Source organism: Xyrauchen texanus, chromosome 34, assembly GCF_025860055.1.
Source record: "Xyrauchen texanus isolate HMW12.3.18 chromosome 34, RBS_HiC_50CHRs, whole genome shotgun sequence".
Lineage (NCBI taxonomy): Eukaryota > Metazoa > Chordata > Actinopteri > Cypriniformes > Catostomidae > Xyrauchen > Xyrauchen texanus.
The window spans coordinates 16260834-16276742 of NC_068309.1; the positions used below are offsets into that span (position 1 = coordinate 16260834).

The 15909-nt window shown below is 36.2% G+C and overlaps 1 protein-coding gene across 3 annotated transcripts in view; it reads left to right on the forward strand.

Annotated features, from left to right (window-relative positions):
• Positions 1-15909, forward strand: part of LOC127627740 (poly [ADP-ribose] polymerase tankyrase-1-like) — a 130967-nt gene that overhangs the window by 99308 nt on the left and 15750 nt on the right. For all 3 annotated transcript variants that reach the window (XM_052104260.1, XM_052104261.1, XM_052104262.1), the window contains 6 exons: positions 2488-2659; positions 2889-2968; positions 5040-5185; positions 5351-5516; positions 7704-7923; positions 14358-14467. In XM_052104260.1, the coding sequence (XP_051960220.1) occupies positions 2488-2659; positions 2889-2968; positions 5040-5185; positions 5351-5516; positions 7704-7923; positions 14358-14467 (894 nt within the window). The remainder of the gene's footprint in view (positions 1-2487; positions 2660-2888; positions 2969-5039; positions 5186-5350; positions 5517-7703; positions 7924-14357; positions 14468-15909) is intronic.

Consider the following 15909-nt stretch of genomic DNA (forward strand, 5'->3'; position numbering starts at 1 on the left):
CTAAATTGTTTAAAACATTTATGCAAAATCTAACATAAAACCAAGGCAATCTGAGTAAACACAAAATAAAGGGCATGTGTGAAAAAGTATTTGCCCCCTTAGTTACTAAATCTTCAAATCTATGAAACAGAATTCATAATTGGGCTGGACTAGACACACCTAGGCCTAATTACTGCCAGCACAGTTCAATCAAATCACCACCTAAATACAACTCAGCAGCAAAAGGTTAGCTAAAAGGTCTCACCCAGTAGCATAATATGCCAAAGATGAAAGAAATTCCAAAAATTATGATTGAAGTACATTAGTCTGGGAAGGGTTGCAAAGCTATTTCAAAGGTTCTGGGACTCCAAAGAACCACAGTGAGAGCCATTATCTCCAAATGGAGAAAACTTGGCGCTATAGTGAACCTTCCCAGAAGTAGCTGACCTTCCAAAGTTCCTTCTAGAGCAAAAAAGCCAAGGACAACATCCAAGGAACTGCAGGCCTCTCTCACATCAATAAATGTCACTATTCGTGACTCAACTATCAGAAAGACACTGGCCAAAAACGGCATCCATGGAAGAGTAACGAAGTGAAAACCACTGCCAACCCAGAAGAACATTAAGGCTTGTCTGAATTTTGCCAAAACACACCTTGATGAGCCTTGAACCTTTTGGGAGAATGTTCTGTGGACTGATGAGTTGAAATTGGAACTGTTGGAAGACAGTAGCCCCTTTACATCTGGCGTAAATCAAACACATAATGCCACAAAAAGAGCATCATACCTACAGTCAAGCATGGTGGTAGTGTGATGGTGTGGGGATGCTTTGCTGCTTCAGGGCCAGGGCGACATGGAATAAATGCGGGAAACATGAATTCTTCTGTCTACCAGGAAATCCTAAAGGAGAATATCTGGTCATCAGTCTGTAAGCTGAAGCTCAAGCACAACTGGATTATGCTGCAAGACAAGGATCCAAAGCATAGGATTAAGTCCACCTCTGAATGGCTCAACAGAAGCTAAATTAAAGTTTTGGAGTGGCCTAGACAAAGTCCTGACTTGAACCTGTTTGTGATGCTGTGACAGGACCTTAAATAGGCAGTTTATGCTCAAAACCCTCCAATGTGGCTGAACTGAAGTAGTTCTGCAAAGAAGAGTGGGACAAAATTTTACCACAGCATTGTGAAAACTGATCTCCAGTTATCGGAAGCGTTTGGTTTCAGTTGTTGCTGCTAAAAGCACAACCAGCTATTAAGTTTAAGGGGGCAGTTTGTTTTTCACATGGGTGATATAGATGTTGGATAACTTTTTTGCTGAAATAAAAAAGATATATATTTGAAAACTGTATTTTGTGTTTACTCAAGTTGCCTTTTAGGTTATATCTCATTTGAAGATCTAAAACAATTTAGTATGAAAAATGCAAAAAAAATAGAACAAATCATATTTTTTCACATCGATGTATATAGTTTTTTCTTGTTTTTGCTCTCTCTTTCCCCATATAGTATACTATGTGCCATTCACTATGTAGTGAATTGTTGAGCAATTTTGGACACAGCATTTGCATAAATGTAAAATACAGTAATTCTATTACAGTAATACAGTAATGCACCCCATGAGTTCAGCACCATGGCAACATACAAAACTTACAGTTGTCCGTCTTATCTTTCCACACTCACTACTACTCTGTAGTTGTTGAAGAATAAAATCTCTTGTAAGTCATTAATCTAGCAAAGACCACTGGACATTGACTGCACTATCCGAATAATTGATCTGATTTCATTGGTCACAAAATGACGTTGCAAAAAGTCAGTGCTAAAATTTTGAATTTAAAAACAAATTGTGTTGAATATTTATTAGTGACAGAAGGATTTAGCAGATTTTTTGGGGGTTTTAAATTGGAATTTAAAATAGTTAAAGAGGTTAAAAGACAATAATGAATTGTAATTGTGACATATGCTGGCCCAGATGGTTTCTGAAGAACCTTTTCTGCATTTTCTTTGCTGATTTTAGGGGAAAATCTTTGGAATTCTGTGGGATGGATTTAAACATGGTAGAATGTGTTAAATGGAGCTACATTAAAATACATTACACAAATGTATTGTGTAACAGGAGAATACTTTACAAAATCTGAAAGCATAATCAAATTAGATGAGATATTTCACAAATATAAACACAAGCGGGAGGGACTTGTATCACTTTGTGAATGACAAGCATTTGATTTCTGCAGAAATCTGTGAAATTCTGCAGCCACAGATTCCATGTAGGCCTGCACAAACGCTCAACCACACACAATATACAATTATGTGCTTGGTCCTTGTCTGTCTTCCCTGTGTGTTCCTGATAGTCTTTGAAGAAGCACAGAAGTTTCCCAAGGGCTTCTCTGATTAATTCATGTTTGTGTTCATTTGAAAGCAGACCAAGTTTACTTACAGCTCAATCCTGCTCGGTGAGCAGTGAAGAGAAGGGGATTTTACTTTTACCTTTCCAACCCTTTCTGTTTGTGTTTATAGATGAATGCCGTTGATACTCTGGGTCAGACGGCATTGCACAGGGCAGCTCTGGCTGGACACTTGCAGACGTGCAGGCTGCTGTTGAGTTATGGAGCCGATCCTGCTATCGTCTCTCTACAGGGCTTCTCAGCTGCACAGATGGGCAATGAAGCTGTACAGCAGATTCTGAATGGTAGGAACTGAATGTGCGGTTATATGTGGATTTAGGCTTCTGTTAGGCATTTGTTTATTGATATAAAAAAATATACTTTTTTCATATTTCAAATTCATATTTTTCAAGTAGTCAGTGGGTTGGTTGTCTGAACGAGTCGATAAGTCCACCATCCTGACCCAACCTTATATTTGTTTATTTGGGCTTTGATGTTCATTTACAGTTGCAGAATTAATTTTTTGTCTGTTAGAAAACATTCCAGTGAGGAACTCTGATGTGGACTACAGATTCTTAGAAGCAGCAAAAGCAGGAGACTTAGACACTGTGAAGGTGAGATGCCTTTTGTTTGAAACTATAGGGGATATAACAAAATAAAAGAATAAATATTTGGGCTGTCCTTGTTCCTCATCTTTGTGAGGAACATTGTGAAAACTTTTTAAATTGTTTCAGATACTTTGTGATAACCTTTAGAAATGTTTTCATGTGCTCAGTGCAAAGGCCATAAAACGGCTGCAGTTATTGATAGAATTTTTACAATTGTGTTTTTCATGCAATAAAATGAAATTGCCATATTTACGCCAACCAATGAAACTTTTCAAGGGCACGACTTGAAGCCCTTTTTCATATTCACAACCTTAAATGAAGTAGCCGACGTAGGAAAAACTCACATTCGACCTTGTGTGTTTTCTTCAGTAGAAGCGTTTTAGAGAAATGCTGAGCCAGCTCTATGCCCTGGACACACATACACAAACACAAAGTATCGTGTTTCACAAGACTAAAGAGAGTGATTTAGAAACAGATGATCAAAACGTCTGGGTGTGATGAATGTCTTTTAATGCGATCAGATCCTCATTATCTGGATGCCTCATTATGCATAAAGCAATTAGATCAGAGCTCCAATTAGACTTTTGTCAGGCAATTAATCAGAATCTATACTGCTGCCTGCCATAATTCTGGCCTGGTACCCTATAAAAGCAAATAGAAAGTTTATGAAATTAGTACTCGTTTTAAAATGCTTATCGTTGACGTCAACTTTTACCGTATTAGCTGTGTGGTTTAGGGGAGACGGTGCAGTTGTCACAAACATACTCATACAGACATACATACTCAGCACATGCTCAGTAAAGTTCTCTCTCTGCCTTAAGTAAAGGAGGTTTTGATTTTTTATATATATATATATATATATATAATATTCGATGTCCAATATGTTTCTTCCGTTTCAAATTTCTGTGTAAAATCTAGTTAATCTCTGTTTTTGTATAAATTTTACTGCACACACTGTAGCTGGTAGATACCATACAAAATGTTATCACGGCTGTTAGGTCAGGTCATTTGTAACACTAGTTAAAGTTAAAAACTATTCAGAAATATAAAAAAAATTTATTTATTAGGGGTGACTAAAAATATAGATTTTCCTATTCATCATGATCTTCATTTGAACAATCTCAATATTGATTCTTAAATCACAAGATCAGACTTTTACTCTTGTGTGTAACCAAATCCAAAGACGAGATCCACGCGAACATTTGTCATTGAATAATGTCTCTTTTTATAGCCTTTCTACAAAAAAAATAAAAATTTTGTTCTAATCATGCATAGCAGGGATGAGATAAACCATTCAAGCCCTCTTTTGTTAAAATGAGTTCATCTACAGATGCTCATTACAGAGCTACCTGTTTTCTTAAAGAGACAGAACTGTTTTTTTATTATGCGTTCAACAAATTAATATTAATACCTGTAAATAGCACAAATTATGCAATTATATAAACATGATTTGTTAATTTTTAAAAGCTAAAATATCTCAAATTATAAATGAATAAAATATAATGAGTAAAATGTATATTTTCGTAATGTACCTAGTTAGACTGTCCCCTCTATAATTAACAGCATTAGCTAGAAGAGAGAATTTCTTTCATATGTAAGCAAAAGGGAAATTATAACTGAAATACACCTATATGAATCGATATTGAATCGAACCAAGAGCTTGTGAATTGAAATTGTATCAATCGGGAATTGTGCATCAATACCCAGCCCTAGCGATTTATATAATTTCGTGTGCTCTTATTTGAATTAGTGGATTAATATAATTTGTTCATCAATTGTTTTTTCAATTATTTATTTTTCTCTATTTAATTAAATTAAATACAGTGTATGGTTTAGTTTTACTCATTATAGTCCTATTATCTAATGTTTCAGTTATACAAATATTTCTTATAGCTAAAGATGGAAGGAAGATTTGTAGTAGTCTGAGTTTTAAAGGAAAATGTAAATTATTATTATTTTTTTTACAATTGAATCCTGGTCCTAATTTTTTATTCATTTTCACTATTTATTCAACATTTTAATGATGTTTTGGCTGCACCCAACAAACACCCTAATGGTTTTGTTTGGTCTTGTACAGCAACTCTGCTCTAATCAGAATGTGAACTGTCGAGACCTAGAGGGCCGGCACTCCACGCCACTCCACTTTGCTGCCGGCTACAATCGTGTGGCCTTGGTTGAGTACCTGTTACACCACGGCGCCGATGTTCATGCCAAAGACAAAGGGTGAGTGAGACTCTCAGCTGCTCTTCATCAGAAATTCTCACTCTGTTGTTTCATTCAAATAGTCCTTATTTACAGTCAGCACATCCTGTAGTAGGATATAAACTATAATCTTTCTGTCACTGTTTATCTCACTCTGCTGATCTCTCTCTGCATTTCTGCTGTCAGAGGTTTGGTTCCATTGCATAATGCTTGCTCGTACGGCCATTATGAAGTAGCAGAGCTGCTGGTTAGGCACGGAGCTTCGGTCAACGTGGCTGACCTGTGGAAGTTCACCCCATTGCACGAGGCAGCGGCCAAGGGCAAATATGAGATCTGCAAACTGCTTCTGAAGGTACTACTACCAGTCAGGGCACTTCATTTCACATTCTTTCATCATGCACATGAGGTTTGTTCTTTGCCAACTTAAACATATGATTTTGTTATTTCTTGAAAATTTGTTGTGGTTAATTCTGTAAGTTTAATGCCCCCAAAGTATGAATGAGGTTGCGAATCTTGAAAAGTCATTTAGAATGGGTTGAAAATGATAAACAAATCACTGTATACCATGTGTTTCCAAGAAAACATTTTTAATGAGCTGCCATGGAGTTACATTATACTGCCGTGCACAGGCAAAATGCATTAACTACACATTGTATCAAAGTTTAGTTCAAAGTCCAGCCTCGTACACCGTCTGTGCTGTACCAGAAGGTTGGGCTCAACTGTGCTCCGATTTATACAAATATAACAGAGTGTGACATGTGCAGTAACTACAAAATCCACAATAAAAAAAACAAGGCAAAGGAGCTTTAAAGCCATTTTTCTTTTTCAGTGTTGGCATACTTATTGTGTTTCGCAAATGTAGGGTCGTGTAATTTCCAACTATTTTTTGCAAATGTAAAACTAAAAAAAAAAAACTATAATTTTTTTTTTTTTATCAGACACAATTATTTTGCTTAAATTAAAATGTATCTCTGCTGTAAACCCTGTTAGTCCTGCTGGGTTATCACACACACAAACACACACAAACTTGCTAAAACATGCACACACGAATCAGCATCATGTCACTTAACATACTTGTTAATTCAGGTGATAGCCTGGGGTTGTTAATGGTTTTTATCACTCTGTAAAGTTTTTAATGCTTTCTGTTTTCATTGCACCTCAGGTTCCAGTCACAGAGAGGTGCAGCTTCAGGACTCATTAAATGAACATCTCACTTTAGTTCCGAAAGTGCAGGAAAATAATTTGTATTTAACACCCACTGAATCTAAATCTGTACAAGCAACGATTTAAGTGTCATGTAGGGCACTAACACTAATTTCCTGATTCAATTTGATTCCAGTTATAAATTAATTCAGTTATAATAGTTCTGTTACAGGGTACATTTTTCTTAGATATGAAAGAAATTCTCTTTGATCTACTTGATGCATTACTAAAATAGTAATGTAATATACTGTGTTCAATTAGGGGTGAGCAATACGATCAAAATCATGATACGATTAAGTTTACATCACGATAACAATATATATCACAATGAAAAAGTTTTCTGGCAAATCAATAAAAATGGGTTTATATATTAAATAGCCTTATTGTAATCCCTGTTTTTGGAATTCCAGTCAGTGAATTAAATACTTAATTAAAGATAACACTGCTTCCTCTATATTTGAAATGAGAAAAACAATGTCAAAATAAATACATAAAAATGTTTTCACAAATCAACCTTACTCAAATGCTAAATATAACAGTATGCCACATTTCAATTTAAAATGTTGTTGAACAATATTATTATAAACTTTGCTCAAAAAACTTGAACTTCTCAAAGCAATGCAACAAAGAAAATAAAACATAAGTAAAAAAATAAATAAATAAATATATATATATATATATATATATATATATATATATATATATATATATATATATATATATATATATATATATATATATATATATATATCCAACAAAAATAGACACTTCTTGAAAAAAATATATAAAATAATATATAAATAAATTACCGAATGAATGTGGAAAATAACGCACTTGTGCTTCACAAGCTTGAAAGTTGATTACCACAAAGTTTCAAATAAGCTGCTTTAATAGAAGTGAATGGGGCCCATTTTTGGAGGGTTTAGGGTCAAAAGTTTGAGGTTTATAAATTCTTCTTTTAAAACTCATGTATTATTTGAGCTGCAAAGTTGTTTAAATCATAATGTTTACTGTAGGGTTTATGGTGTTATGTTGTCATGGTAACAAAGTTGTAAAATTGCATATAACTTTACATGGAAACAGTTAAGTGATTTTATCACACAAAAACTCTGCATTAATAAGCATTAAGTCTTTTCGAAATTATGATGTGTGTATGTTCAACAAATTAGGCAGGACAATCAAAAAATGGTGTAATTAATGGCATAGTTACTTTGTTTTGCCTTTGTAGGGCAGTATACAGTAATATCCTAGCAAGATCTCAGGTGAGGGTTAGATTTCTATGTCAGCCTGTAGTGCTTCTCTGTGGATCTGTGCTCAATGTCATTATCTCCTACAGCATGGAGCAGACCCCACCAAGAAGAATCGGGATGGAAACACTCCATTGGACATGGTGAAGGAGGGAGACACAGATATCCAGGACTTGCTGAGAGGAGATGCAGCACTTTTGGATGCCGCCAAAAAAGGCTGCCTGGCCCGGGTCCAAAAACTGTGCAGCTTGGAGAACATCAACTGCAGAGACACACAGGGACGCAACTCCACTCCCCTGCACCTGGCAGGTAATGAAAAATGATTTGCATCCTTCCAAGCAATCGCATTCAACACAGAAATGAGAGCACTTCTCTCTTTCAAATGAATAATCAAGCTGTACTGCCATCCAGAGAATTGTGTCTCTACAAAAGCGATGAAGCATGTGTGTAAGATATCGTCCCACCACAGAGGCGAGGTAAGGAACCCCAGTTGGAAACAAAAGGGTGCATGTTGAATTAAATCTTGGCTTTTATCCCCTTCTAAGCCCTATGTAAGCCTGGCTCCCAGGCAGGGATTCAAAAGCTTCCCTGCAAAATATTAAGTCTGTCTCAGACTTCCACACCGTTTGTACAATCACCTATATTTATACACCCGAAAATGTTCTCTATATGGCTCATGTGCCCGATAAAGTCTTGTTCAGAATAAGCTCTTAATGTGACTCTTTTACAACCTATTAATGGGTGAGGAATATTTTTGAGGACATATTATATTATTATAATGGATGGATGTTTTCAACACTGTCCAATATCAATCGATCAAATGTGAACAGACTACATCTAATGACTCTTTAAAAAGTGTTTTTGTGGTTATAGAATAAAAAAAGTATAGGAACTGTAGAATCATTTATGAAAATCCTTTTCAGTGGTATTGAGTATGAAATATGTAGAATAGCCATGGGTTATTGGTTAGTGCGTATGCTCAAACACATTTAGCTGTGATGCTCACACAGGCGATGCGAGTTTGAATGAATTCCTCTCCATAATTTCTTGTACTCAATAAAAAGTGGCAGAATGCAAAAACATGGAGAATAGGATACAATTCTGTATATGCAGTATTTTGATGCCAATCTTAGGCTGAGTTTTGTAGCAACGCAAATATTGCTTTCTAAAAAAAGCATTTAAAATCATGTCATCTACGATTCATTTAGCACCAGGTTCTCCACAAACGTGTGGTGCGTGACGGGTGAGGGGTGGGACTCATCCGGCTGCACCCTAGCCCCGTCTCGAACTGCTCTTCTTGCTGGGCCCTCGCGGGCAGGTTATCCCAGGCCAATCAGATTCCCACTGCACTGCAGTATGATTCCGTTTATGAGGGATTCTGACTTGGAGGCATTGTGTCATAATCCCACAGATGGTAGCTTCGCACCAGTGGCTCCTCAGGCAAGCACACGCACCAAATGTCTGAACCTGCGGTTCCTCTCGTATTGAGCAGGATTACTATTGCAACAACACATCATCAGTAGGGTAAAACTAACATGTCTCATGACAGTCTAAACCCAGGTTAATTAAAATTTGATGGATGAATACACTCCTTGTTTTGACTTTTGTTTATTAAATAATCTCATGTCAATCATAGACTTTGGATCCATTAACTTTTTTAAAATTTTTTTTATAAATATCAGGGTGAATGATTTTCATGACATGTTTTGTTACTGGTGCTTAAATGCAACACGGTGCTAAAATTCTCATATGAGTCGGTTCTTTTGAATCTACTGCGCATAACACAACAGCCCGACCAGTTTAATCCAATTTCCAAACAAATGTTTTTTATCAGCTGGTTCTTTTAGTAAATGTTGTGAATTTACTGAACCAAAGAAGTAAATCTTTTCGTTATGTCTGACTAGAAATGAATATATAATAATGTTATGTGTACCTTTTGGCTTATGATACTTAAAACAGAGATAATAACCGGATGGTTGTTGATATGACAATGTGCATTTAAAAAGAATACGATTTTTTTGTTTGTTTTTTTTGTTTTATTATTGGTATGTTGAAAAATTATATGAATGAAAACAAATATTAAAAAGCGAAAATCTGTTCTGTTAAAATTAGTTCTGTGTCTTTAGATAAAAATATTGAATCTTGATTAATCGCATGATTTTTCAGGTAATCGCGATTACTTGCAAATTTTGAAAGTGTCAAAATTTGGGTTTATATATACTTCTGTTCAAAGTCAAAATGCATTTAGTTCATAGAAAAGAAAACGATATGTAACAATAATGTTTTATTAACTTTTTCCAAACAAAACATTGCAAAATATAAAGATAAAAATGCACTAAAATAGCACCAATTCTAGTAGCAATAAACATTTTGCAAGTCTAAGTGGGGGGTTAACTAATTGAAATATGTAGTCCCCGTAGTTTGTGTTTTTATTGCAATTGGCATTAAACCTCTTAATCCCTCATCCTCAACAATATTAATAGTGGCAATACACTTTCCTACAGCAATTGTGAAGCTGCATTAACATGATTTGCTGCTTTAAACTCCACATGAAAAGTGCTTGCAGAGAACGTGTTGTTTTGGTTTTAGTGCTGGCATTGTCCATGTAATTATACTGGAATGCAGCGCTGGAGAAACGTTGATGGTTCGCTCAAGCAGGTTGTGGGAATTCAGCTTCTATCTGGGTCACATCGCAAATGTTCCACATTCTTCCAACCAGTGTTCAGCACTCACAAGGAGCTGAATAAAATATCAGAATCTAATGTGAAAATTAGCAAATGCATTAATTTTGATTAAGAAAGATTTAAGTGGTTCCAGCTGTTTTTCACAGCGATCATGAGATTGACTTTGGTTATTCGTTCATACACACTGTTGACAAGCCACTCCTGTAAGCTGTTGTATGAACAGGACATTCCGAAAATCAAATCTGTTAGTAAATACAGTTGAAACGTGCTCTAGATCTATATATAGCCAGGGTATGAGTGTACTGCTCTAGGATCATAATTTGTAGTACACTACAGCCATGCTAGCAACTCATAGCAGAACACATACTGCGTACAGAACAGCATAGACCAGCAAATGTCACTGAACAGATGGACTGAGCACTCTGGTCAGTCCACTTATCTTGCTGGGCCAGGCCAGCAGCAGGTGGTTTATGGCCCTAACCATCAGGCAGAGATACAGACACACACACACACACACACTCACTTTTACTTCAGCTAGCACACATACACAATCTCTACCAGAGAGCAATGGGGTGTAACTAATGTGCTCGTTGTGACCCCTGCCTAGAGAACATGCTGCTCGTCTGCTGTTTGCCTGAGGGGAGAATCGTAAGACGCTCACTGAAGCATTCATTTTGACTGACTACATGGGATGATACCTCACTACTTCATTATGACATGCTAATGCACTGTGTATCAAGTAGTCTTATCATTCACCATAAACCTAATGTTTACCATGATGTTTTCTTGTGCAGCCAGACATTGAACATTACTCACCCTCATGTTGTTTCAAACATGTATGACTTACTTTCTTAGTAATGTTAGGCAGATGTATATGAACAACTATTCCAATGAAAGGTAACGATGACTGGTAACTGCCTAATATATCCTGATGTGTTCAGTGGAAGAAAGTAATATATATTGGTTCAACATGAGTGTGAATTAATGACAGAATTTTCAATTTTGGGTGAGCTTTAAATTTAAGGTGTGGTTCCCATTGCAGTTTATTCTGGACGAGAACTGGTTACTAAAGACCATCTGACTGACAAGTAAACAACCAACCTTGATTTTTGATTAGTTTGTGCTTGGAATTTAGGGGCGGGTTTGTCTGACATTGATTGTATGTCAATAATAGATCAAAAGTCTCTCCAAATGTTTGTACAGAAAACTTTGTAAATGTACTGTATATAGACTGTGTGATCAGAATACAAAAATAATAAGGACAGATTATTTCACAGACAACTGTAAATAATCGGAATATATGGAATATAGAGCTGTGCTTGTAGATATCTAGTTAACTTGCAAAGTGCCTCAAACAAAAACTTAGACAAATCGAGAGATTATTTCATCCTCAAAATCACGTAGTAGTAGTCAATTACTTTAACACAACTTTGTTTTAAAATGAAATGATAAAAATGACTTTGTTTCCAGATGAACTGGTAAAAAAAAACTTTTGAAGTTGCATAGAGTAAACCAATCAGAATTGAGAAAGTACTTGCCAGCATTCTGTGAGAAACACTGCTAAAGCTGCTTATAGTTTATGGCGGATACCCTGCAGGAAGCATTTGATGAGCACAGTGCACTGGGCTGGGTTTGTGCATTATTAGAGGATTGTAGCCTGTTATGATGAGGGCTTTAATTAGCGATGGTCCTGTAGGCAGTCATGTGTGTCTGGAACTCAAAGGAAAAGCAAAAGGAACCAAGAGAGACCTTTAAAACTGAAAATAGTGGCACGGGGTGCCTGGTCCTCTTGTGGAAAGGTCAGCAGCTACTTGTTCAATGGACCTTAGTTAGAGTTTTTGGCCTAGTCTACTTAAAGCAGAATGCTTAAAATCATGTTGTTTTTAGTGGATCGTTAGTCGGATCTTTCACTGGCCTCTAGTGGAATCATAGTATAACATTTGATATTACAATGTGAAGTGTAAGGTGGGTTTTTCAACTACAGGGGTTCAAGCTGTAGAAATGTCAAGGTGACTGAAGAAATGTTAACAGCAAGTTGGAATAAAACTGCATTTCTTGTCTATTACCACCATAGCAGAAGGAAATAAGTGCAGTTAGAATAGCTAAATATGTGAGAGCATTGTTTAGAACCAAACTGTGACCTTATTGTAATGTGATATGTAGCACTTAAATGTTTAATCTTAATATTAGTTACACAGTTTATTAAACAAAAATTAATTCAAAAGTAAATGTTTAAAAACAGTAAAGTCTTACATGGTTACATCAGATGGTTACAATTTATATATAATAGTTACAAAATAGATGTATGAAAGATGTATATGAAACCAGTATGCATACTACCCGAGTGAGAGAGAATAGAGGATAAAAAGGGTAGATAGAGAAATGCTATTGAGAGCTGAGGGAATGGCCTAAAGGCCTGTAACCCATTTGCCAAAACACCTCTGCAAATAGGCTGATAGATCACTAGCTTGCTCTGTATGACTTATAATTGCAATAGGACTGTTTTCACTAATAAATGGGGGTTGTAACACAGGAATGAATTATTTTATTAATTTCCAACCTTACAGAAGTGTGTTTTCTATGCTAAAATACTATCCCAGTTGAAAGTGCAGTTTCCCAGTCAAATGTAGCCCAACATTGTTTTAAGTTAACCTGTGGTTGTTTGAGCAGGTCAACTTTTATTTCAACCAATATTGTGTCTTTGGGGTGGAATTGTTTGTTTGAACAAGGTTAGATGGGGGAAATGTTGGGGCAACTGTTTGGAAATATAATATGAATATGCATACTTCTATAAAGTATGTCAATTAAGTAGTTTCTACGAATCCTCATTATTAAAATAACTAAATTATTAAAATCTGAGGAGCTGAGGAAATATCACATAAAAAAAAAAAATGATTGAGAACTGTGAGTCAGGTGGCTCTTTTCAACATTAAGTATAATATATACCAGTAAAGTTGTTTCTTGTGGTTAAATTGTGCAAAACCAGAGAAAACTATTTTTGCTCTTGTTACTATGACAAATATTCGGATCACGGAACAATGCCTCTGTTCCCATAAGACCAAGAATGTATTCATACTACTTACCTGCGTACCTAAATGTAATTTACTTATGGCCAAGTACGTTCTTTATCAAATGTAGTGCATGTTCTGACAGTATGCAATTTCAGACACTGCTAAACATTATATTGGCAACTTTGTCTGTTGTCATTATTGATACAAAAATTAAACACTTCACCTTTTAAGGGTTTCAAAGATAAATTAAATTAACTTCAGGCCACGTCCACACCATGTTTTTGTTTGAAAATGCATTCATTTCGCTGTGGGTTTGCCTTCTGTCCACACTGACACAGCGTTTTGTCCAGCAAAAACAGAGCTTTTGAAAAAGCTCTCCCAAGTGGATCAATTTTAAAATGTCATCTTCACGTTGTAGTGTGGATAGGGAGAACGGAGATATTTGAAAACGATGACGTATTTGTAGTCATGTGATGCAGACATGTGATCCATTCAATCCAAAACAATCAAGATGGCATCCCATGTTGTAGCGCCATTGTTGTGCCTGCTATCCACTTTGATAGCGTTAAAAATAAATATTATTTTGTACAAGATTCACATTTCATTCCTTCAAAGGTGATGGAAACTGCGTGGAACTGCTGACTGGTGGCAGAACCCAAGGGCAATTGCATTTCAGACCGTACATGGAAATGAAGCAAGGCCATGCTCCTTTCCCTTTTTTTTTTTTTGCATGTCAGACGCTTCAGTGTGGACGAGCAACTTTTGGAAAACATTTGAAATCAGCAGTGTAGATGAGCATTTCGAAAACGAAAGTACAGTTTTCAGATTTATCTGGATTAATGTGGAGAGAGAGCCTCAAACAGACTTCTCTATGAAATGGCTGTTTTGCTATTGGTCTTCACGTTGTTCAGGTGTCAAAATACCCTTATCTCTGTGAAACGAACATATGGATTAATAGATTAATTTTATAAACTTGATGATACCAGATTGTAAGTGTCCAGATGTCGTAGATATTTATTTACATTTTTCTGCATCTGTTTCTCCACAGCTGGCTATAACAATCTGGAGGTCGCGGAGTACCTACTTGAACATGGGGCGGACGTAAATGCGCAAGACAAAGGTGGCCTTATTCCCCTCCACAACGCAGCCTCGTACGGGGTGAGTGCAAAATATCTGCCTATTAAACCGAAACATTTAGCTGTAAAAACAGCAAGAAAAGGAAGAAAACCATTTAAACTAGCACGAGTTTCATTTAATTCATCTTCATGTGATATATGAAGCACATCTCTCTCTGCACTCTTGTTTTTGAGGGAGAGAAAAAGAGCGCTTTCATCAGATTCATACCAGACAGTCATTGTCATCCAAAACACAGCGACTCCAAAAAAAAACAAAATGTGTTATTTGTAAAGAAGATCCTGGGAAAATGGACTGAAGTTATTTCCTGTCACTTTTACTTAACCCAACAACAACACAGGATAAATCAATCAAACGAACATCAAACTCTGTCAGGCACAACGCATCAAACCCAGATCAATCGATCAATACGAAGGCAGCATTAGCCACTCCATGAATGTCAAAAACAACATGAATATTAATACAGTTAAAGCATGAATAAAGTATCATATTTGTTAGCTGGGTTACTTTTAAAGGTAAGTAAAACCCTGGTAAAACTGTCCTTAACTGACATTTTTAATTTCTGAAAATGCATATATTAGCTATATCAAGATATCAAATAAAATGGCATACGGATACAAACACAAAACTACTCGTATCAGTGCTTCGGCTGACACCTAAAACTAGGTATTGATACTTGTATTGTTCTTCAAAAATTGGTGTTCGAGGAACCCCATAAACCTATTCATTTGGAACACTGTGTAGGCAGGAACTCTGTGTGCCACAAACAACGCTCCACATAGGAGACTTGACTCACAAGTGATTTCAACAGAGACGCAAAGATTTAATGACTCTAATAAACTAATCTAATAAACATCAAAATGCATAGTACACACGATTATTGGGGGGAAAATCCACTTTTAATCACACTGAACCATATTTAACTATACATTTCTGTATTAAGAACTGTCCGTTTATTTATCATTAACTTCTCTTGCCACGTCTTCCATCTCAACTCTGCATAGGATACGTGCAATGCTGTCTTAGTATTTGGCCATAAAAAGGTACGCAGCCTTTGCATTGGGAGCACCTGCGATGCTTTAAAAGGCAGCCTCCGTGGGCAGTTTACTAGATTTTGGAACAGAGCTTATATTTCAGTGCGACAGGGACTGCATACAGACATCTGTTAAGTCAACACGTCATGCCTCCAGTGTCATGTCAGGTCTGACTGGCAACAGTGCAGTGGGAACATCAGACTGATTTAAATGCTCAATAATCTATATATGTGTTCTTGAAATCCAGAAGCACAGCTTTTTTCATCCCTGAACAAAAGTATACCCTCACTTGAACACTGCTGTCTTCGATATAGCACTTTCATTTCATTTCCCGGCTTGGGAGATCTTTGTGTGTGTGGCTGAATGCAAAAATGTTTGTGCGTCTGTGTATTTTGGAGATGGCAAAGAGTGTTTTTGCAGCATTTTAGAGGT